Source organism: Oncorhynchus mykiss, chromosome 25, assembly GCF_057628025.1.
Source record: "Oncorhynchus mykiss isolate SJ-2025 chromosome 25, ASM5762802v1, whole genome shotgun sequence".
In the NCBI taxonomy this organism is placed as follows: Eukaryota; Metazoa; Chordata; class Actinopteri; order Salmoniformes; family Salmonidae; genus Oncorhynchus; species Oncorhynchus mykiss.
Window position 1 is genome coordinate 1,734,427 of NC_143046.1, and position 23,596 is coordinate 1,758,022.

General features: G+C 48.0%; 1 protein-coding gene across 1 annotated transcript in view; it reads right to left on the reverse strand.

Moving 5' to 3' along the window:
* abcb7 (ATP binding cassette subfamily B member 7) overlaps positions 1-23,596 on the reverse strand; it is a 94,154-nt gene that overhangs the window by 19,617 nt on the left and 50,941 nt on the right. The window contains exons 12-15 of the mRNA XM_090221163.1: positions 17,038-17,167; positions 15,849-16,020; positions 15,150-15,253; positions 13,892-13,999 (exon numbers count right to left, since the gene is read on the reverse strand). Of these exons, the coding sequence (XP_090077289.1) occupies positions 13,892-13,999; positions 15,150-15,253; positions 15,849-16,020; positions 17,038-17,167 (514 nt within the window). The remainder of the gene's footprint in view (positions 1-13,891; positions 14,000-15,149; positions 15,254-15,848; positions 16,021-17,037; positions 17,168-23,596) is intronic.

A 23,596-nucleotide genomic window follows, 5' to 3' on the forward strand; every position in this document is an offset into this window, starting at 1 on the left:
TAGTGGTTAGAGCGTTGGGCCAGTAACCTACTTAATGTAGTGACAGTGTGGGGCGGCAGGTAACCTAGTGGTTAGAGCGTTGGGCCAGTAACCTACTTAATGTAGTGACAGTGTGGGGCGGCAGGTAGCCTAGTGGTTAGAGCGTTGGGCCAGTAACCTACTTAATGTAGTGACAGTGTGGGGCGGCAGGTAACCTAGTGGTTAGAGCATTGGGCTAGTAACCTACTTAATGTAGTGACAGTGTGGGGCGGCAGGTAGCCTAGTGGTTAGAGCGTTGGGCCAGTAACCTACTTAATGTAGTGACAGTGTGGGGCGGCAGGTAACCTAGTGGTTAGAGCGTTGGGCCAGTAACCTACTTAATGTAGTGACAGTGTGGGGCGGCAGGTAGCCTAGTGGTTAGAGCGTTGGGCCAGTAACCTACTTAATGTAGTGACAGTGTGGGGCGGAAGGTAGCCTAGTGGTTAGAGCGTTGGGCCAGTAACCTACTTAATGTAGTGACAGTGTGGGGCGGCAGGTAGCCTAGTGGTTAGAGCGTTGGGCCAGTAACCTACTTAATGTAGTGACAGTGTGGGGCGGCAGGTAGCCAAGTGGTTAGAGCGTTGGGCCAGTAACCTACTTAATGTAGTGACAGTGTGGGGCGGCAGGTAGCCTAGTGGTTTCGAGCGTTGGGCCAGTAACCTACTTAATGTAGTGACAGTGTGGGGCGGCAGGTAGCCTAGTGGTTAGAGCGTTGGGAGAGAGAGATAAAACCCTTATAAACCCTATAGCGGGAGATAGCCTAGTGGTTAGAGCGTTGGGCCAGTAACCTACTTAATGTAGTGACAGTGTGGGGCGGCAGGTAGCCTAGTGGTTAGAGCGTTGGGCCAGTAACCTACTTAATGTAGTGACAGTGTGGGGCGGCAGGTAGCCTAGTGGTTAGAGCGTTGGGCCAGTAACCTACTTAATGTAGTGACAGTGTGGGGCGGCAGGTAGCCTAGTGGTTAGAGCGTTGGGCCAGTAACCTACTTAATGTAGTGACAGTGTGGGGCGGCAGGTAGCCTAGTGGTTAGAGCGTTGGGCCAGTAACCTACTTAATGTAGTGACAGTGTGGGGCGGCAGGTAGCCTAGTGGTTAGAGCGTTGGGCCAGTAACCTACTTAATGTAGTGACAGTGCGGGGCGGCAGGTAGCCTAGTGGTTAGAGCGTTGGGCCAGTAACCTACTTAATGTAGTGACAGTGTGGGGCGGCAGGTAGCCTAGTGGTTAGAGCGTTGGGCCAGTAACCTACTTAATGTAGTGACAGTGTGGGGCGGCAGGTAGCCTAGTGGTTAGAGCGTTGGGCCAGTAACCTACTTAATGTAGTGACAGTGTGGGGCGGCAGGTAGCCTAGTGGTTAGAGCGTTGGGCCAGTAACCTACTTAATGTAGTGACAGTGTGGGGCGGCAGGTAGCCTAGTGGTTAGAGCGTTGGGCCAGTAACCTACTTAATGTAGTGACAGTGTGGGGCGGCAGGTAACCTAGTGGTTAGAGCGTTGGGCCAGTAACCTACTTAATGTAGTGACAGTGTGGGGCGGCAGGTAGCCTAGTGGTTAGAGCGTTGGGCCAGTAACCTACTTAATGTAGTGACAGTGTGGGGCGGCAGGTAGCCTAGTGGTTAGAGCGTTGGGCCAGTAACCTACTTAATGTAGTGACAGTGTGGGGCGGCAGGTAACCTAGTGGTTAGAGCGTTGGGCCAGTAACCTACTTAATGTAGTGACAGTGTGGGGCGGCAGGTAGCCTAGTGGTTAGAGCGTTGGGCCAGTAACCTACTTAATGTAGTGACAGTGTGGGGCGGCAGGTAGCCTAGTGGTTAGAGCGTTGGGCCAGTAACCTACTTAATGTAGTGACAGTGTGGGGCGGCAGGTAGCCTAGTGGTTAGAGCGTTGGGCCAGTAACCTACTTAATGTAGTGACAGTGTGGGGCGGCAGGTAGCCTAGTGGTTAGAGCGTTGGGCCAGTAACCTACTTAATGTAGTGACAGTGTGGGGCGGCAGGTAGCCTAGTGGTTAGAGCGTTGGGCCAGTAACCTACTTAATGTAGTGACAGTGTGGGGCGGCAGGTAGCCTAGTGGTTAGAGCGTTGGGCCAGTAACCTACTTAATGTAGTGACAGTGTGGGGCGGCAGGTAGCCTAGTGGTTAGAGCGTTGGGCCAGTAACCTACTTAATGTAGTGACAGTGTGGGGCGGCAGGTAACCTAGTGGTTAGAGCGTTGGGCCAGTAACCTACTTAATGTAGTGACAGTGTGGGGCGGCAGGTAGCCTAGTGGTTAGAGCGTTGGGCCAGTAACCTACTTAATGTAGTGACAGTGTGGGGCGGCAGGTAGCCTAGTGGTTAGAGCGTTGGGCCAGTAACCTACTTAATGTAGTGACAGTGTGGGGCGGCAGGTAGCCTAGTGGTTAGAGCGTTGGGCCAGTAACCTACTTAATGTAGTGACAGTGTGGGGCGGCAGGTAACCTAGTGGTTAGAGCGTTGGGCCAGTAACCTACTTAATGTAGTGACAGTGTGGGGCGGCAGGTAGCCTAGTGGTTAGAGCGTTGGGCCAGTAACCTACTTAATGTAGTGACAGTGTGGGGCGGCAGGTAGCCTAGTGGTTAGAGCGTTGGGCCAGTAACCTACTTAATGTAGTGACAGTGTGGGGCGGCAGGTAGCCTAGTGGTTAGAGCGTTGGGCCAGTAACCTACTTAATGTAGTGACAGTGTGGGGCGGCAGGTAGCCTAGTGGTTAGAGCGTTGGGCCAGTAACCTACTTAATGTAGTGACAGTGTGGGGCAGCAGGTAGCCTAGTGGTTAGAGCGTTGGGCCAGTAACCTACTTAATGTAGTGACAGTGTGGGGCGGCAGGTAGCCTAGTGGTTAGAGCATTGGGCCAGTAACCTACTTAATGTAGTGACAGTGTGGGGCAGCAGGTAGCCTAGTGGTTAGAGCATTGGGCCAGTAACCTACTTAATGTAGTGACAGTGTGGGGCGGCAGGTAGCCTAGTGGTTAGAGCATTGGGCCAGTAACCTACTTAATGTAGTGACAGTGTGGGGCAGCAGGTAGCCTAGTGGTTAGAGCATTGGGCCAGTAACCTACTTAATGTAGTGACAGTGTGGGGCAGCAGGTAGCCTAGTGGTTAGAGCGTTGGGCCAGTAACCTACTTAATGTAGTGACAGTGTGGGGCGGCAGGTAGCCTAGTGGTTAGAGCGTTGGGCCAGTAACCTACTTAATGTAGTGACAGTGTGGGGCGGCAGGTAGCCTAGTGGTTAGAGCATTGGGCCAGTAACCTACTTAATGTAGTGACAGTGTGGGGCGGCAGGTAGCCTAGTGGTTAGAGCGTTGGGCCAGTAACCTACTTAATGTAGTGACAGTGTGGGGCGGCAGGTAACCTAGTGGTTAGAGCGTTGGGCCAGTAACCTACTTAATGTAGTGACAGTGTGGGGCGGCAGGTAGCCTAGTGGTTAGAGCGTTGGGCCAGTAACCTACTTAATGTAGTGACAGTGTGGGGCGGCAGGTAACCTAGTGGTTAGAGCATTGGGCTAGTAACCTACTTAATGTAGTGACAGTGTGGGGCGGCAGGTAGCCTAGTGGTTAGAGCGTTGGGCCAGTAACCTACTTAATGTAGTGACAGTGTGGGGCGGCAGGTAACCTAGTGGTTAGAGCGTTGGGCCAGTAACCTACTTAATGTAGTGACAGTGTGGGGCGGCAGGTAGCCTAGTGGTTAGAGCGTTGGGCCAGTAACCTACTTAATGTAGTGACAGTGTGGGGCGGAAGGTAGCCTAGTGGTTAGAGCGTTGGGCCAGTAACCTACTTAATGTAGTGACAGTGTGGGGCGGCAGGTAGCCTAGTGGTTAGAGCGTTGGGCCAGTAACCTACTTAATGTAGTGACAGTGTGGGGCGGCAGGTAGCCAAGTGGTTAGAGCGTTGGGCCAGTAACCTACTTAATGTAGTGACAGTGTGGGGCGGCAGGTAGCCTAGTGGTTTCGAGCGTTGGGCCAGTAACCTACTTAATGTAGTGACAGTGTGGGGCGGCAGGTAGCCTAGTGGTTAGAGCGTTGGGAGAGAGAGATAAAACCCTTATAAACCCTATAGCGGGAGATAGCCTAGTGGTTAGAGCGTTGGGCCAGTAACCTACTTAATGTAGTGACAGTGTGGGGCGGCAGGTAGCCTAGTGGTTAGAGCGTTGGGCCAGTAACCTACTTAATGTAGTGACAGTGTGGGGCGGCAGGTAGCCTAGTGGTTAGAGCGTTGGGCCAGTAACCTACTTAATGTAGTGACAGTGTGGGGCGGCAGGTAGCCTAGTGGTTAGAGCGTTGGGCCAGTAACCTACTTAATGTAGTGACAGTGTGGGGCGGCAGGTAGCCTAGTGGTTAGAGCGTTGGGCCAGTAACCTACTTAATGTAGTGACAGTGTGGGGCGGCAGGTAGCCTAGTGGTTAGAGCGTTGGGCCAGTAACCTACTTAATGTAGTGACAGTGTGGGGCGGCAGGTAGCCTAGTGGTTAGAGCGTTGGGCCAGTAACCTACTTAATGTAGTGACAGTGTGGGGCGGCAGGTAGCCTAGTGGTTAGAGCGTTGGGCCAGTAACCTACTTAATGTAGTGACAGTGTGGGGCGGCAGGTAGCCTAGTGGTTAGAGCGTTGGGCCAGTAACCTACTTAATGTAGTGACAGTGTGGGGCGGCAGGTAACCTAGTGGTTAGAGCGTTGGGCCAGTAACCTACTTAATGTAGTGACAGTGTGGGGCAGCAGGTAGCCTAGTGGTTAGAGCGTTGGGCCAGTAACCTACTTAATGTAGTGACAGTGTGGGGCGGCAGGTAACCTAGTGGTTAGAGCGTTGGGCCAGTAACCTACTTAATGTAGTGACAGTGTGGGGCGGCAGGTAGCCTAGTGGTTAGAGCGTTGGGCCAGTAACCTACTTAATGTAGTGACAGTGTGGGGCGGCAGGTAGCCTAGTGGTTAGAGCGTTGGGCCAGTAACCTACTTAATGTAGTGACAGTGTGGGGCGGCAGGTAACCTAGTGGTTAGAGCGTTGGGCCAGTAACCTACTTAATGTAGTGACAGTGTGGGGCGGCAGGTAGCCTAGTGGTTAGAGCGTTGGGCCAGTAACCTACTTAATGTAGTGACAGTGTGGGGCGGCAGGTAGCCTAGTGGTTAGAGCGTTGGGCCAGTAACCTACTTAATGTAGTGACAGTGTGGGGCGGCAGGTAGCCTAGTGGTTAGAGCGTTGGGCCAGTAACCTACTTAATGTAGTGACAGTGTGGGGCGGCAGGTAGCCTAGTGGTTAGAGCGTTGGGCCAGTAACCTACTTAATGTAGTGACAGTGTGGGGCGGCAGGTAGCCTAGTGGTTAGAGCGTTGGGCCAGTAACCTACTTAATGTAGTGACAGTGTGGGGCAGCAGGTAGCCTAGTGGTTAGAGCGTTGGGCCAGTAACCTACTTAATGTAGTGACAGTGTGGGGCGGCAGGTAGCCTAGTGGTTAGAGCGTTGGGCCAGTAACCTACTTAATGTAGTGACAGTGTGGGGCGGCAGGTAGCCTAGTGGTTAGAGCGTTGGGCCAGTAACCTACTTAATGTAGTGACAGTGTGGGGCGGCAGGTAACCTAGTGGTTAGAGCGTTGGGCCAGTAACCTACTTAATGTAGTGACAGTGTGGGGCGGCAGGTAGCCTAGTGGTTAGAGCGTTGGGCCAGTAACCTACTTAATGTAGTGACAGTGTGGGGCGGCAGGTAGCCTAGTGGTTAGAGCGTTGGGCCAGTAACCTACTTAATGTAGTGACAGTGTGGGGCGGCAGGTAGCCTAGTGGTTAGAGCGTTGGGCCAGTAACCTACTTAATGTAGTGACAGTGTGGGGCGGCAGGTAACCTAGTGGTTAGAGCGTTGGGCCAGTAACCTACTTAATGTAGTGACAGTGTGGGGCGGCAGGTAGCCTAGTGGTTAGAGCGTTGGGCCAGTAACCTACTTAATGTAGTGACAGTGTGGGGCGGCAGGTAGCCTAGTGGTTAGAGCGTTGGGCCAGTAACCTACTTAATGTAGTGACAGTGTGGGGCGGCAGGTAGCCTAGTGGTTAGAGCGTTGGGCCAGTAACCTACTTAATGTAGTGACAGTGTGGGGCGGCAGGTAGCCTAGTGGTTAGAGCGTTGGGCCAGTAACCTACTTAATGTAGTGACAGTGTGGGGCAGCAGGTAGCCTAGTGGTTAGAGCGTTGGGCCAGTAACCTACTTAATGTAGTGACAGTGTGGGGCGGCAGGTAGCCTAGTGGTTAGAGCGTTGGGCCAGTAACCTACTTAATGTAGTGACAGTGTGGGGCGGCAGGTAGCCTAGTGGTTAGAGCGTTGGGCCAGTAACCTACTTAATGTAGTGACAGTGTGGGGCAGCAGGTAGCCTAGTGGTTAGAGCGTTGGGCCAGTAACCTACTTAATGTAGTGACAGTGTGGGGCGGCAGGTAGCCTAGTGGTTAGAGCGTTGGGCCAGTAACCTACTTAATGTAGTGACAGTGTGGGGCGGCAGGTAGCCTAGTGGTTAGAGCGTTGGGCCAGTAACCTACTTAATGTAGTGACAGTGTGGGGCGGCAGGTAGCCTAGTGGTTAGAGCGTTGGGCCAGTAACCTACTTAATGTAGTGACAGTGTGGGGCGGCAGGTAGCCTAGTGGTTAGAGCGTTGGGCCAGTAACCTACTTAATGTAGTGACAGTGTGGGGCGGCAGGTAGCCAAGTGGTTAGAGCGTTGGGCCAGTAACCTACTTAATGTAGTGACAGTGTGGGGCAGCAGGTAGCCTAGTGGTTAGAGCGTTGGGCCAGTAACCTACTTAATGTAGTGACAGTGTGGGGCGGCAGGTAGCCTAGTGGTTAGAGCGTTGGGCCAGTAACCTACTTAATGTAGTGACAGTGTGGGGCGGCAGGTAGCCTAGTGGTTAGAGCGTTGGGCCAGTAACCTACTTAATGTAGTGACAGTGTGGGGCGGCAGGTAGCCTAGTGGTTAGAGCGTTGGGCCAGTAACCTACTTAATGTAGTGACAGTGTGGGGCGGCAGGTAGCCTAGTGGTTAGAGCGTTGGGCCAGTAACCTACTTAATGTAGTGACAGTGTGGGGCAGCAGGTAGCCTAGTGGTTAGAGCGTTGGGCCAGTAACCTACTTAATGTAGTGACAGTGTGGGGCGGCAGGTAGCCTAGTGGTTAGAGCGTTGGGCCAGTAACCTACTTAATGTAGTGACAGTGTGGGGCGGCAGGTAGCCTAGTGGTTAGAGCGTTGGGCCAGTAACCTACTTAATGTAGTGACAGTGTGGGGCGGCAGGTAGCCTAGTGGTTAGAGCGTTGGGCCAGTAACCTACTTAATGTAGTGACAGTGTGGGGCGGCAGGTAGCCTAGTGGTTAGAGCGTTGGGCCAGTAACCTACTTAATGTAGTGACAGTGTGGGGCAGCAGGTAGCCTAGTGGTTAGAGCGTTGGGCCAGTAACCTACTTAATGTAGTGACAGTGTGGGGCAGCAGGTAGCCTAGTGGTTAGAGCGTTGGGCTAGTAACCTACTTAATGTAGTGACAGTGTGGGGCAGCAGGTAACCTAGTGGTTAGAGCGTTGGGCCAGTAACCTACTTAATGTAGTGACAGTGTGGGGCGGCAGGTAGCCTAGTGGTTAGAGCGTTGGGCCAGTAACCTACTTAATGTAGTGACAGTGTGGGGCAGCAGGTAGCCTAGTGGTTAGAGCGTTGGGCCAGTAACCTACTTAATGTAGTGACAGTGTGGGGCGGCAGGTAGCCTAGTGGTTAGAGCATTGGGCCAGTAACCTACTTAATGTAGTGACAGTGTGGGGCGGCAGGTAGCCTAGTGGTTAGAGCGTTGGGCCAGTAACCTACTTAATGTAGTGACAGTGTGGGGCGGCAGGTAGCCTAGTGGTTAGAGCGTTGGGCCAGTAACCTACTTAATGTAGTGACAGTGTGGGGCAGCAGGTAACCTAGTGGTTAGAGCGTTGGGCCAGTAACCTACTTAATGTAGTGACAGTGTGGGGCGGCAGGTAGCCTAGTGGTTAGAGCGTTGGGCCAGTAACCTACTTAATGTAGTGACAGTGTGGGGCGGCAGGTAGCCTAGTGGTTAGAGCGTTGGGCCAGTAACCTACTTAATGTAGTGACAGTGTGGGGCGGCAGGTAGCCTAGTGGTTAGAGCGTTGGGCCAGTAACCTACTTAATGTAGTGACAGTGTGGGGCGGCAGGTAACCTAGTGGTTAGAGCGTTGGGCTAGTAACCTACTTAATGTAGTGACAGTGTGGGGCGGCAGGTAGCCTAGTGGTTAGAGCGTTGGGCCAGTAACCTACTTAATGTAGTGACAGTGTGGGGCGGCAGGTAGCCTAGTGGTTAGAGCGTTGGGCCAGTAACCTACTTAATGTAGTGACAGTGTGGGGCGGCAGGTAGCCTAGTGGTTAGAGCATTGGGCCAGTAACCTACTTAATGTAGTGACAGTGTGGGGCGGCAGGTAGCCTAGTGGTTAGAGCGTTGGGCCAGTAACCTACTTAATGTAGTGACAGTGTGGGGCGGCAGGTAGCCTAGTGGTTAGAGCGTTGGGCCAGTAACCTACTTAATGTAGTGACAGTGTGGGGCGGCAGATAGCCTAGTGGTTAGAGCGTTGGGCCAGTAACCTACTTAATGTAGTGACAGTGTGGGGCGGCAGGTAGCCTAGTGGTTAGAGCGTTGGGCCAGTAACCTACTTAATGTAGTGACAGTGTGGGGCAGCAGGTAGCCTAGTGGTTAGAGCGTTGGGCCAGTAACCTACTTAATGTAGTGACAGTGTGGGGCGGCAGGTAGCCTAGTGGTTAGAGCGTTGGGCCAGTAACCTACTTAATGTAGTGACAGTGTGGGGCAGCAGGTAGCCTAGTGGTTAGAGCGTTGGGCCAGTAACCTACTTAATGTAGTGACAGTGTGGGGCGGCAGGTAACCTAGTGGTTAGAGCGTTGGGCCAGTAACCTACTTAATGTAGTGACAGTGTGGGGCGGCAGGTAGCCTAGTGGTTAGAGCGTTGGGCCAGTAACCTACTTAATGTAGTGACAGTGTGGGGCGGCAGGTAGCCTAGTGGTTAGAGCGTTGGGCCAGTAACCTACTTAATGTAGTGACAGTGTGGGGCGGCAGGTAGCCTAGTGGTTAGAGCGTTGGGCCAGTAACCTACTTAATGTAGTGACAGTGTGGGGCGGCAGGTAGCCTAGTGGTTAGAGCGTTGGGCCAGTAACCTACTTAATGTAGTGACAGTGTGGGGCGGCAGGTAGCCTAGTGGTTAGAGCGTTGGGCCAGTAACCTACTTAATGTAGTGACAGTGTGGGGCGGCAGGTAGCCTAGTGGTTAGAGCGTTGGGCCAGTAACCTACTTAATGTAGTGACAGTGTGGGGCGGCAGGTAGCCTAGTGGTTAGAGCGTTGGGCCAGTAACCTACTTAATGTAGTGACAGTGTGGGGCGGCAGGTAACCTAGTGGTTAGAGCATTGGGCCAGTAACCTACTTAATGTAGTGACAGTGTGGGGCGGCAGGTAGCCTAGTGGTTAGAGCGTTGGGCCAGTAACCTACTTAATGTAGTGACAGTGTGGGGCAGCAGGTAGCCTAGTGGTTAGAGCGTTGGGCCAGTAACCTACTTAATGTAGTGACAGTGTGGGGCGGCAGGTAGCCTAGTGGTTAGAGCGTTGGGCTAGTAACCTACTTAATGTAGTGACAGTGTGGGGCGGCAGGTAGCCAAGTGGTTAGAGCGTTGGGCCAGTAACCTACTTAATGTAGTGACAGTGTGGGGCGGCAGGTAGCCTAGTGGTTAGAGCGTTGGGCCAGTAACCTACTTAATGTAGTGACAGTGTGGGGCGGCAGGTAGCCTAGTGGTTAGAGCGTTGGGCCAGTAACCTACTTAATGTAGTGACAGTGTGGGGCGGCAGGTAGCCTAGTGGTTAGAGCGTTGGGCCAGTAACCTACTTAATGTAGTGACAGTGTGGGGCGGCAGGTAACCTAGTGGTTAGAGCGTTGGGCCAGTAACCTACTTAATGTAGTGACAGTGTGGGGCGGCAGGTAGCCTAGTGGTTAGAGCGTTGGGCCAGTAACCTACTTAATGTAGTGACAGTGTGGGGCGGCAGGTAACCTAGTGGTTAGAGCGTTGGGCCAGTAACCTACTTAATGTAGTGACAGTGTGGGGCGGCAGGTAACCTAGTGGTTAGAGCGTTGGGCCAGTAACCTACTTAATGTAGTGACAGTGTGGGGCGGCAGATAGCCTAGTGGTTAGAGCATTGGGCCAGTAACCTACTTAATGTAGTGACAGTGTGGGGCGGCAGGTAACCTAGTGGTTAGAGCGTTGGGCCAGTAACCTACTTAATGTAGTGACAGTGTGGGGCGGCAGGTAGCCTAGTGGTTAGAGCGTTGGGCCAGTAACCTACTTAATGTAGTGACAGTGTGGGGCGGCAGGTAACCTAGTGGTTAGAGCGTTGGGCCAGTAACCTACTTAATGTAGTGACAGTGTGGGGCAGCAGGTAGCCTAGTGGTTAGAGCATTGGGCCAGTAACCTACTTAATGTAGTGACAGTGTGGGGCAGCAGGTAGCCTAGTGGTTAGAGCGTTGGGCCAGTAACCTACTTAATGTAGTGACAGTGTGGGGCAGCAGGTAGCCTAGTGGTTAGAGCGTTGGGCCAGTAACCTACTTAATGTAGTGACAGTGTGGGGCGGCAGGTAGCCTAGTGGTTAGAGCGTTGGGCTAGTAACCTACTTAATGTAGTGACAGTGTGGGGCGGCAGGTAGCCTAGTGGTTAGAGCGTTGGGCCAGTAACCTACTTAATGTAGTGACAGTGTGGGGCGGCAGGTAGCCTAGTGGTTAGAGCGTTGGGCCAGTAACCTACTTAATGTAGTGACAGTGTGGGGCGGCAGGTAGCCTAGTGGTTAGAGCATTGGGCCAGTAACCTACTTAATGTAGTGACAGTGTGGGGCGGCAGGTAGCCTAGTGGTTAGAGCGTTGGGCCAGTAACCTACTTAATGTAGTGACAGTGTGGGGCGGCAGGTAGCCTAGTGGTTAGAGCGTTGGGCCAGTAACCTACTTAATGTAGTGACAGTGTGGGGCGGCAGGTAGCCTAGTGGTTAGAGCGTTGGGCCAGTAACCTACTTAATGTAGTGACAGTGTGGGGCGGCAGGTAGCCTAGTGGTTAGAGCGTTGGGCCAGTAACCTACTTAATGTAGTGACAGTGTGGGGCGGCAGGTAGCCTAGTGGTTAGAGCGTTGGGCCAGTAACCTACTTAATGTAGTGACAGTGTGGGGCGGCAGGTAGCCTAGTGGTTAGAGCGTTGGGCCAGTAACCTACTTAATGTAGTGACAGTGTGGGGCAGCAGGTAGCCTAGTGGTTAGAGCGTTGGGCCAGTAACCTACTTAATGTAGTGACAGTGCGGGGCGGCAGGTAGCCTAGTGGTTAGAGCGTTGGGCCAGTAACCTACTTAATGTAGTGACAGTGTGGGGCGGCAGGTAACCTAGTGGTTAGAGCGTTGGGCCAGTAACCTACTTAATGTAGTGACAGTGTGGGGCGGCAGGTAGCCTAGTGGTTAGAGCGTTGGGCCAGTAACCTACTTAATGTAGTGACAGTGTGGGGCAGCAGGTAGCCTAGTGGTTAGAGCGTTGGGCCAGTAACCTACTTAATGTAGTGACAGTGTGGGGCGGCAGGTAGCCTAGTGGTTAGAGCGTTGGGCCAGTAACCTACTTAATGTAGTGACAGTGTGGGGCGGCAGGTAGCCTAGTGGTTAGAGCGTTGGGCCAGTAACCTACTTAATGTAGTGACAGTGTGGGGCGGCAGGTAGCCTAGTGGTTAGAGCGTTGGGCCAGTAACCTACTTAATGTAGTGACAGTGTGGGGCAGCAGGTAACCTAGTGGTTAGAGCGTTGGGCCAGTAACCTACTTAATGTAGTGACAGTGTGGGGCGGCAGGTAGCCTAGTGGTTAGAGCGTTGGGCCAGTAACCTACTTAATGTAGTGACAGTGTGGGGCGGCAGGTAACCTAGTGGTTAGAGCGTTGGGCCAGCAATCAAAAGGTTGCTGGATCGAATCCCCGAGCTGACATGGTAAAAATCTGTTGTTCTGCCCCTGAACAGGCAGTTAACCCACTGTTCCTAGGCCATCATTGAAAATAAGAATTTGTTCTTAACTGACTTGCCTAGTTAAATAAAGGTAAAATAAAAATAATAATAATAATAATATATCCCAAGTATATACAGTGCCTTGCGAAAGTATTCGGCCCCCTTGAACTTTGCGACCTTTTGCCACATTTCAGGCTTCAAACATAAAGATAGAAAACTGTATTTTGTTGTGAAGAATCAACAACAAGTGGGACACAATCATGAAGTGGAATGACATTTATTGGATATTTCAAACTTTTTTAACAAATCAAAAACTGAAAAATTGGGTGTGCAAAATTATTCAGCCCCCTTAAGTTAATACTCTGTAGCGCCACCTTTTGCTGCGATTACAGCTGTAAGTCGCTTGGGGTATGTCTCTATCAGTTTTGCACATCGAGAGACTGACATTTTTTCCCATTCCTCCTTGCAAAACAGCTCGAGCTCAGTGAGGTTGGATGGAGAGCATTTGTGAACAGCAGTTGGATATGTTTATTTTTGAACCATTCCATTGTAGATTTTGTTGGAAGACAAATCTCCGTCCCAGTCTCAGGTCTTTTGCAGACTCCATCAGGTTTTCTTCCAGAATGGTCCTGTATTTGGCTCCATCCATCTTCCCATCAATTTTAACCCTCTTCCCTGTCCCTGCTGAAGAAAAGCAGGACCAAACCATGATGCTGACACCACCATGTTTGACAGTGGGGATGGTGTGTTCAGCTGTGTTGCTTTTACGCCAAACATAACATTTTGCATTGTTGCCAAAAAGTTCAATTTTGGTTTCATCTGACCAGAGCACCTTCTTCCACATGTTTGGTGTGTCTCCCAGGTGGCTTGTGGCAAACTTTAAACAACACTTTTTATGGATATCTTTAAGAAATGGCCTTCTTCTTGCCACTCTTCCATAAAGGCCAGATTTGTGCAATATACGGCTGATTGTTGTCCTATTGACAGAGTCTCCCACCTCAGCTGTAGATCTCTGCAGTTCATCCAGAGTGATCATGGGCCTCTTGGCTGCATCTCTGATCAGTCTTCTCCTTGTATGAGCTGAAAGTTTAGAGGGACAGCCAGGTCTTGGTAGATTGCAGTGGTCTGATACTCCTTCCATTTCAATATTATCGCTTGCACAGTGCTCCTTGGGATGTTTAAAGCTTGGGAAATCTTTTTGTATCCAAATCCGGCTTTAAACTTCTTCACAACAGTATCTCGGACCTGCCTGGTGTGTTCCTTGTTCTTCATGATGCTCTCTGCGCTTTTAACGGACCTCTGAGACTATCACAGTGCAGGTGCATTTATACGGAGACTTGATTACACACAGGTGGATTGTATTTATCATCATTAGTCATTTAGGTCAACATTGGATCATTCAGAGATCCTCACTGAACTTCTGGAGAGAGTTTGCTGCACTGAAAGTAAAGGGGCTGAATAATTTTGCACGCCCAATTTTTCAGTTTTTGATTTGTTAAAAAAGTTTGAAATATCCAATAAATGTCGTTCCACTTCATGATTGTGTCCCACTTGTTGTTGATTCTTCACAAAAAAATACAGTTTTATATCTTTATGTTTGAAGCCTGAAATGTGGCAAAAGGTCGCAAAGTTCAAGGGGGCCGAATACTTTCGCAAGGCACTAACTACTCCTTGAGGTTTGCAGTTGTATAAAAGAAAATTGTTTTGTTCCCAAATGTTGTTGTTTTTTACCCTTTCAGTGTGTGTAATTTTCTGTATTTATACTTGGGATAACGCTTTTCAACAGGAAAAGTTGATTTAAAAAAAAAAAAAAAGCTCCCTCCTTGGAATAATCACTATGAGAAGGTCTTCTTACCTTGTTGAGTACGATGATCTCGTCTGCGTCTACAATGGTGGACAGTCTGTGAGCGATGAATACGGACGTCCGGTCCTGGACCAGACCCTTCATGGAACTAAGAATGTTCTAGAAGTACACAGAATCAACATGAAGTATTAGAAATAATTCTAGAACACTCTAGAATGAATTATTCGAAATTGTACTAGCATTTTGTAGAGAAACAGAGGAACATAAAGTATTAGAAACAGTTCTAGAACTTTCTACAACACAGAAACATTGAATGTTACAAATAGTTCTAGAAGGGTCTAGAACAACACAGGAACATGAAGAATTCAAAATGATTTCCAGAATGTTTCCAGAAAGTATTTTTTTTGGCAAGGAAAATATCGATATCGGCCAAAAATGTCATATCGGTGCATCATTAGTTAGGAGCCCGTAAAATGGCAGCCATCCCCTACGGCGCCATTATTATGGAACACAGGAACATCAAGTGTTAGAAATAGTTCTAGAACACTAGCGAAACAACACAGGAACATCAAGTGTTAGAAATAGTTCTAGAACACTAGCGAAACAACACAGGAACATCAAGTGTTAGAAATAGTTATAGAACACTGTAGAGAAACAACACAGGAACATCAAGTGTTAGAAATAGTTCTAGAACACTGTAGAGAAACAACACAGGAACATCAAGTGTTAGAAATAGTTCTAGAACACTGTAGAGAAACAACACAGGAACATCAAGTGTTAGAAATAGTTCTAGAACACTGTAGAGAAACAACACAGGAACATCAAGTGTTAGAAATAGTTCTAGAACACTGTAGAGAAACAACACAGGAACATCAAGTGTTAGAAATAGTTCTAGAATGTTCTAGGAGTACACCGATGCCAATATGACAGGCAGGATATATATGAAGCCGGTTTCTCTGAGAAAATGTCATTAAAACCACTAAGTCAACACAGCAGCAGCCAGCAATATCTCCTGTCATCATCCCCCCTCCTGCCCACCCCTGTGTGCTCCTGATGCTATTTACATATGCCCATATAAAAAGCTTCACAATAAGAAAGCAGTACACATCTACATGTAATTCAGTATGAAACTATAACAGGACATGTGGCCTGTTCTCTCCAACTTCAGGGCACAGTGTACTCTATCCCCTAACATCTACGCAGCTGATTGGTTGGTTGGTAAACTGAGCTGCAGAAGAGACAACAGCTGATTCTGTGTGGGTGGGTGTGTGTGTGTGTGTGTGTGTGTGTGTGTGTGTGTGTCAGTTACCTCCTCAGTGATAGAGTCCAGCGAGGAGGTAGCTTCATCATACAGCAGGATAGGAGGGTTCTTCAGTATGGCCCTGGCTATGGCCACACGTTGCTTCTCCCCACCTGAAACACACACAGCAAGTCAATAATACAGTCTTGAAACACACGGCAACAGAAACATAACAGCAAGTCAATAATGCAGTCTATTTGAGGTAGATATTTGAGTCCCCTCCCCCGACCAGGGTGTGTCTGACCTACCTGACAGTTTGAGTTCCCTCTCCCGACCAGGGTGTGTCTGACCTACCTGACAGTTTCAGTCCCCTCTCCCGACCAGGGTGTGTCTGACCTACCTGACAGTTTGAGTCCCCTCTCCCGACCAGGGTGTGTCTGACCTACCTGACAGTTTGAGTTCCCTCTCCCGACCAGGGTGTGTCTGACCTACCTGACAGTTTGAGTCCCCTCTCCCGACCAGGGTGTGTCTGACCTACCTGACAGTTTGAGTCCCCTCTCCCGACCAGGGTGTGTCTGACCTACCTGACAGTTTGAGTCCCCTCTCCCGACCAGGGTGTGTCTGACCTACCTGACAGTTTGAGTCCCTTCTCCCGACCAGGGTGTGTCTGACCTACCTGACAGTTTGAGTCCCCTCTCCCGACCAGGGTGTGTCTGACCTACCTGACAGTTTGAGTCCCCTCTCCCGACCAGGGTGTGTCTGACCTACCTGACAGTTTGAGTCCCCTCTCGCCGACCTGAGTGTCGTATCCGTGAGGCATCCTAAGGATGGCGTCGTGGATCCCTGCCAGCCGTGCCACCTGGTACACCTCCTCTGGCGTGGCGTTGATGTTCCCGTACTGAAGGTTGTAGAAGATGGTGTTGTGGAAGAGCACTGCATCCTGGGTAGGGAGGAGGGTAGAGAGACAGAGTGAGGGAGGAAACAGTACAGTCAATCAATACCGTCAGCTCAACTTGAGGAGAGGACACATCGGGAGAGGACACATCGGGAGAGGACACATCGGGAGAGGACACATCGGGAGAGGACACATCGGGAGAGGACACATCGGGAGAGGACACATCGGGAGAGGACACATCGGGAGAGGACACATCAGGAGAGGACACATCAGGAGAGGAAACACTGTCGTGGCAGAATCAGAATTAGTTGGGTAACATAGATAATATGTTTTATTTTCATAATATGCTTGTGAGTTACTTGTCATTTAGAATGCATCTTGTTGTACTATAGTGGTGGCCGGTTGCAGTTATCCTTGCTCTGTCCTGGGTTCAGTTACTTGTGCCACAGAAAGGGGAGAGGTCAAGCTTGTCTTCATATGTAAACGTATCTTTTAAACCATGTGAATGGATGATTGAGGGGGAACCAATTATCTCTTGGCTCCACAATGTCTGTGTGCCAGTCACTGTCTCTCTGTGATCTTGTCCAGGAGGGGGTGTATTTGATGTATGCCATTGGGTGAGGTAATGGTGTTGGTCCTGAGTGGTACCAAGAGCGAGATAAGAACATAGTTTAGGAGACCAAAGCTGAATGATAATTTATAGCCAATGCTGTCTGGCTATGTGTGTCTTTGCTATAAAGGATCTCAGTTGCAATGTGTAAGGGACTCTCAGAGAATTCATTTATAGACACTGAATTGATCTGAGAGTCACAGGGTTGTGATGGAGCTCATATAATTAAAGATGGACTTTATGATAACTCTGACTTGTATGGTGGTTTGCTCTCATGATTTGGTAAATACAGTACATTTCCACTACAACACACTGAACAAATACACATGTGAAGGAAAGAACCTGTAGTTTCTATTCGCTTCCACATCTGCCCCCTTGTTGTGGGAGTTGATTGTTGTCCAAGTCAACTTAATAAACAATCAATAAATTTAATCTAATCAAGTTAGTTTTACCTGTGGTACCACCCCTACGGCCCGTCGCAGGCTGTCCAGTCCAACGTCTCTGATGTTCTGTCCAGCGATGTAGATGTTTCCCTTCTGGGGCTCGTAAAACCGGAACAACATACGCATTATGGTGCTCTTCCTGAAACAACACAGAACCATGATTACTATGGTGCTCTTCCTGAAACAACACAGAACCATGGTTACTATGGTGCTCTTCCTGAAACAACACAGAACCATGGTTACTATGGTGCTCTTCCTGAAACAACACAGAACCATGATTACTATGGTGAGTTCAAGGCAAGGATCTCCTTCTAGAGAGACATCAGGGACTGTAACATACTCATGGAATCATGGCTCTCTCCGGGTATACTGCCCCCGTCCACGCAGCCAGCTGGGTTCTCAGTACATCACACAGAGAGGAAGAAAGAACTCTCCGGGAAGAAGGGCGGGGGTGTATGTTTCATGATTAACTACTCATGGTGTGATTGTGATAACGTACAGGAACTCAAGTCCTTTTGTTCACCTGACCTAGAATACCTCACAATCAAATGCCGACCGTACTACCTCCAGAGAGAATTCTCTTCAGTTGTAGTCAAGCCGATACCACAACGTCCCTCAAGGAACTACACTGGACTTTATGCAAACTGGAAACCACACATCCTGATGCCGCATTTATTGTAACTGGGGACTTTAACAAAGCAAATATGAGGAAAAAGCTACCGAAGATCAACATATTGCTTGTCATACTCGCGCTTCAAAAACTCTAGACCATTGTTACTCCCTCGCCCTCCATCCTCCTTCTCCCTTCCTATAGGCAGAAACTCAAGGAAGGACCCGTGCTAAGGTCTATTTAACGTTGGTCTGACCAATCAGAATCCATGCTTCAAGACTGTTTTGATCACGCAGACTGGGATATGTTCCGGGTAGGCTCTGAGAATAACATTGACGTAAACAGTTGAAAGTTTACGTACACCTTAACCAAATACATTTAAACTGAGTTTTTCACAGTTCCTGACATTTAATCCTAATAAAAATTCTCTGTCTTAAGTGGAGTCGCAATTCAACGGCTCAGACACGAGACGTATGTGGCAGAGTCTACAGGAAACGGATTACAAAGGGAAAACCAGCCACGTTGCAGACAAGCTTTGAGGATAACACAGCGCCACCGACGCGGCCTGCTCCCGAGAACTGTGGACTCTCCTTCTCCGTGGCCGAAATGAGTGAGACATTTAAGAGTGTTAACCCTCGAAAGGCTGACGGCCCAGACAGCATCGCTAACCTCGTCCTCAGAGCATGCGCACACCAGCTGGCTGGAGTGTTTACGGACATATTCAGTCTCTCCTTATCCCAGTCTGCTGTCCCCACATGCTTCAAGATGTCCACCATTGTTTCTGTACCCAAGAAAGCAAAGCTATCTGAACTAAATGACTATCACCCCGTAGCACTCACTTCTGTCATCATGAAGTGCTTTGAGAGGCTAGTTAAGGACCATATCACATCCACCTTACCTGAAGATAGGTAACAACACCTCCAGTATGCTGATCCCAAACACAGGGGCCCCACAAGTGTGCGTGCTCAGCCCCCTCCTGTACTCCCTGTTCACCAATGACTGCGTGGCCATGCACACCTCCAACTCAATCATCAAGTTTGCAGACGTCATAAAAGTAGGCCTGATTACCAACAATGACGTGACAGCCTACAGGAAGGAGCTGAGGGCCCTGGGAGTGGTGCCAGGGAATAACCTTCCCTCAATGTCAACAAAATGAAGGAGCTGATCGTGGACTTGTGAGGTCTGCACAATGCAAATTACCTGCCCTCCAGGACACCTACACCACCCGATGTCACAGGAAGGCCATAAAGATCATCAAGGACAACAACCACCCGAGTCACGGCCTGTTCACCCAGCTACCATCCAGAAGGCGAGGTCAGTACAGGTGCATCAAAGCTGGGACCGAGAGACTGAAAAACAGCTTCTATTTCAAGGCCATCACTGTTAAATAGCCACCACTAGACAGCCTCCACCCAGTACCCTGCTCTGAATTGAGTCACTGTCACTAGCTGGCTACCACTCAACCCTGCACCTTAGAGGCTGCTGCCCTATGTACATAGACATGGAACACTGGTCACTTTAATAATATTTACATACTGCTTTACTCATCTCATATGTATATACTGTATTCTATTCTACTGTATTTTAGTCAATGCCCCTCCGACGTTGCTCGTCCTAATATTTATATATTAGTATTATTTTAGTTTTAGGTGTGTGTATTGTTGTGAATTGTTCGATTTTACTGCACTGTTGGTGCTAGGAACACCAGCATTACACTGTTGGAGCTAGGAACACCAGCATTACACTGTTGGAGCTAGGAACACTAGCATTACACTGTTGGAGCTAGGAACACCAGCATTACACTGTTGGTGCTAGGAACACCAGCATTACACTGTTGGAGCTAGGAACACCAGCATTACACTGTTGGAGCTAGGAACACCAGCATTACACTGTTGGAGCTAGGAACACCAGCATTACACTGTTGGAGCTAGGAACACCAGCATTACACTGTTGGAGCTAGGAACACCAGCATTACACTGTTGGAGCTAGGAACACCAGCATTACACTGTTGGAGCTAGGAACACCAGCATTACACTGTTGGAGCTAGGAACACCAGCATTACACTGTTGGAGCTAGGAACACCAGCATTACACTGTTGGAGCTAGGAACACCAGCATTACACTGTTGGAGCTAGGAACACCAGCATTACACTGTTGGAGCTAGGAACACCAGCATTACACTGTTGGAGCTAGGAACACCAGCATTACACTGTTGGAGCTAGGAACACCAGCATTACACTGTTGGAGCTAGGAACACCAGCATTACACTGTTGGAGCTAGGAACACCAGCATTACACTGTTGGTGCTATGAACACCAGCATTACACTGTTGGAGCTAGGAACACCAGCATTACACTGTTGGAGCTAGGAACACCAGCATTACACTGTTGGAGCTAGGAACACCAGCATTACACTGTTGGAGCTAGGAACACCAGCATTACACTGTTGGAGCTAGGAACACCAGCATTACACTGTTGGAGCTAGGAACACCAGCATGTCACTGTTGGAGCTAGGAACACCAGCATGTCACTGTTGGAGCTAGGAACACCAGCATTACACTGTTGGAGCTAGGAACACCAGCATTACACTGTTGGTGCTAGGAACACCAGCATTACACTGTTGGAGCTAGGAACACCAGCATTACACTGTTGGAGCTAGGAACACCAGCATTACACTGTTGGAGCTAGGAACACCAGCATTACACTGTTGGAGCTAGGAACACCAGCATTACACTGTTGGAGCTAGGAACACCAGCATTACACTGTTGGAGCTAGGAACACCAGCATTACACTGTTGGAGCTAGGAACACCAGCATTACACTGTTGGAGCTAGGAACACCAGCATTACACTGTTGGAGCTAGGAACACCAGCATTACACTGTTGGAGCTAGGAACACCAGCATTACACTGTTGGAGCTAGGAACACCAGCATTCATTACACTGTTGGAGCTAGGAACACCAGCATTCATTACACTGTTGGTGCTAGGAACACCAGCATTACACTGTTGGAGCTAGGAACACCAGCATGTCACTGTTGGAGCTAGGAACACCAGCATGTCACTGTTGGAGCTAGGAACACCAGCATGTCACTGTTGGTGCTAGGAACACCAGCACTACACTGTTGGAGCTAGAAACACCAGCATTACACTGTTGGAGCTAGGAACACCAGCATTACACTGTTGGAGCTAGGAACACCAGCATTTCGCAACACCCACAATAACATCTGCTAAATATGTGTATGTGACCAATATATTTTTCTATGACTTCTGGGAAATAGGACTGACATTGTAACTATAGTAGAAAGACTACGCTTGCAGAGCGATGCTGAATAAGCACCTAAAGGTTTTAACCCAGAATCTGAAGATATAATTGGAGAGGATAAGTTAAATACAGGTTAGGACCATAAGAGGCACATTTACACTTCAACACTAGAACAGATTAGTGAAGCAGCCGGCCAATTATGTACCAAGTAGAGCTGGTGAATAAGGGTTTCTACACAGAGACAGATCCCAGACCCAGTGACCATGTTTACATGCTACCTATATCCTGTTATTATTCGGGAGACTCAAGTATTCTGTTTTTGAGTTGACGCATATAAACATCATATCCCGTTTACAATAAACCCCGAAAAGGTTGTATCCCAGTTACGTGAAACCAGAATAAGATGCCTGGGATATGCTGATCTGAGACGGGATACTGTGGCATGTCAACATCTTATCTGATCCGAGACGGGATACTGTGGCATGTCAACATCTTATCTGATCTGAGACGGGATACTGTGGCATGTCAACATCTTATCTGATCCGAGACGGGATACTGTGGCATGTCAACATCTTATCTGATCTGAGACGGGATACTGTGGCATGTCAACATCTTATCTGATCTGAGACGGGATACTGTGGCATGTCAACATCTTATCTGATCTGAGACGGGATACTGTGGCATGTCAACATCTTATCTGATCTGAGACGGGATACTGTGGCATGTCAACATCTTATCTGATCTGAGACGGGATACTGTGGCATGTCAACATCTTATCTGATCTGATACTGTGGCATGTCAACATCTTATGCGGTTGACGGTTGTTTTTCACAGTCAGCGAAGGGCATATCAGGGGTGGCAGTCTATTTTAGACAAGTTTCTGCTTATAATTACTGACATCTGGTAGGCCATATTATAATTAATGACATCTCGTAGGCCATATTATAATTAATGACATCTCGTAGGCCATATTATAATTAATGACATCTGGTAGGCCATATTATAATTAATGACATCTGGTAGGCCATATTATAATTAATGACATCTCGTAGGCCATATTATAATTAATGACATCTCGTAGGCCATATTATAATTCATGACATCTCGTAGGCCATATTATAATTCATGACATCTCGTAGGCCATATTATAATTAATGACATCTCGTAGGCCATATTATAATTAATGACATCTCGTAGGCCATATTATAATTAATGACATCTGGTAGGCTATATTATAATTAATGACATCTGGTAGGCTATATTATAATTAATGACATTTGGTAGGCCATATTATAATTAATGACATCTGGTAGGATATATTATAATTAATGACATTTGGTAGGCCATATTATAATTAATGACATCTGGTAGGCTATATTATAATTAATGACATCTGGTAGGCCATATTATAATTAATGACATCTGGTAGGCCATATTACAATTAATGACATCTGGTAGGCCATATTATAATTAATGACATCTGGTAGGCCATATTATAATTAATGACATCTCGTAGGCTATATTATAATTAATGACATCTCGTAGGCCATATTATAATTAATGACATCTCGTAGGCCATATTATAATTAATGACATCTGGTAGGCCATATTATAATTAATGACATCTCGTAGGCCATATTATAATTAATGACATTTGGTAGGCCATATTATAATTAATGACATCTGGTAGGCCATATTATAATTAATGACATCTCGTAGGCCATATTATAATTAATGACATCTGGTAGGCCATATTATAATTAATGACATCTGGTAGGCCATATTATAATTAATGACATCTGGTAGGCCATATTATAATTAATGACATCTCGTAGGCTATATTATAATTAATGACATCTCGTAGGCCATATTATAATTAATGACATCTGGTAGGCCATATTATAATTAATGACATCTGGTAGGCCATATTATAATTAATGACATTTGGTAGGCTATATTATAATTAATGACATCTGGTAGGCCATATTATAATTAATGACATATTGTAGGCCATATTATAATTAATGACATCTGGTAGGCCATATTATAATTAATGACATCTGGTAGGCCATATTATAATTAATGACATCTCGTAGGCCATATTATAATTAATGACATCTCGTAGGCCATATTATAATTAATGACATTTGGTAGGCTATATTATAATTAATGACATATTGTAGGCCATATTATAATTAATGACATCTGGTAGGCCATATTATAATTAATGACATTTGGTAGGCCATATTATAATTAATGACATCTGGTAGGCCATATTATAATTAATGACATCTCGTAGGCCATATTATAATTAATGACATTTGGTAGGCTATATTATAATTAATGACATCTTGTAGGCCATTTGTTTGTCAACTATAGTTAGATACAGCTTCTCTTCTGTCATAACTTGTTGCCCCAGAAGACTAAATAAAGTAGTGCTCAGCAGAACAGCGACAGAATGAATTTATTAGTAATGTAGTTAACACCAATAATTAATTTATTAGTAATGTAGTTAACACCGAGAATGAATTTATTAGTAATGTAGTGAACACCGGTAAAGTTGTCTGTTTCCATTAGGAACCGGGAGAAAACTCAACAGCACCAAGAACAGTGGAAAGATTGGTCCTGTGCAACATGTCAAATGTCATCAGTTTGACCGATTTTAAGGAAATCAAAAGCTGAGAAAAAGATTGAACATGT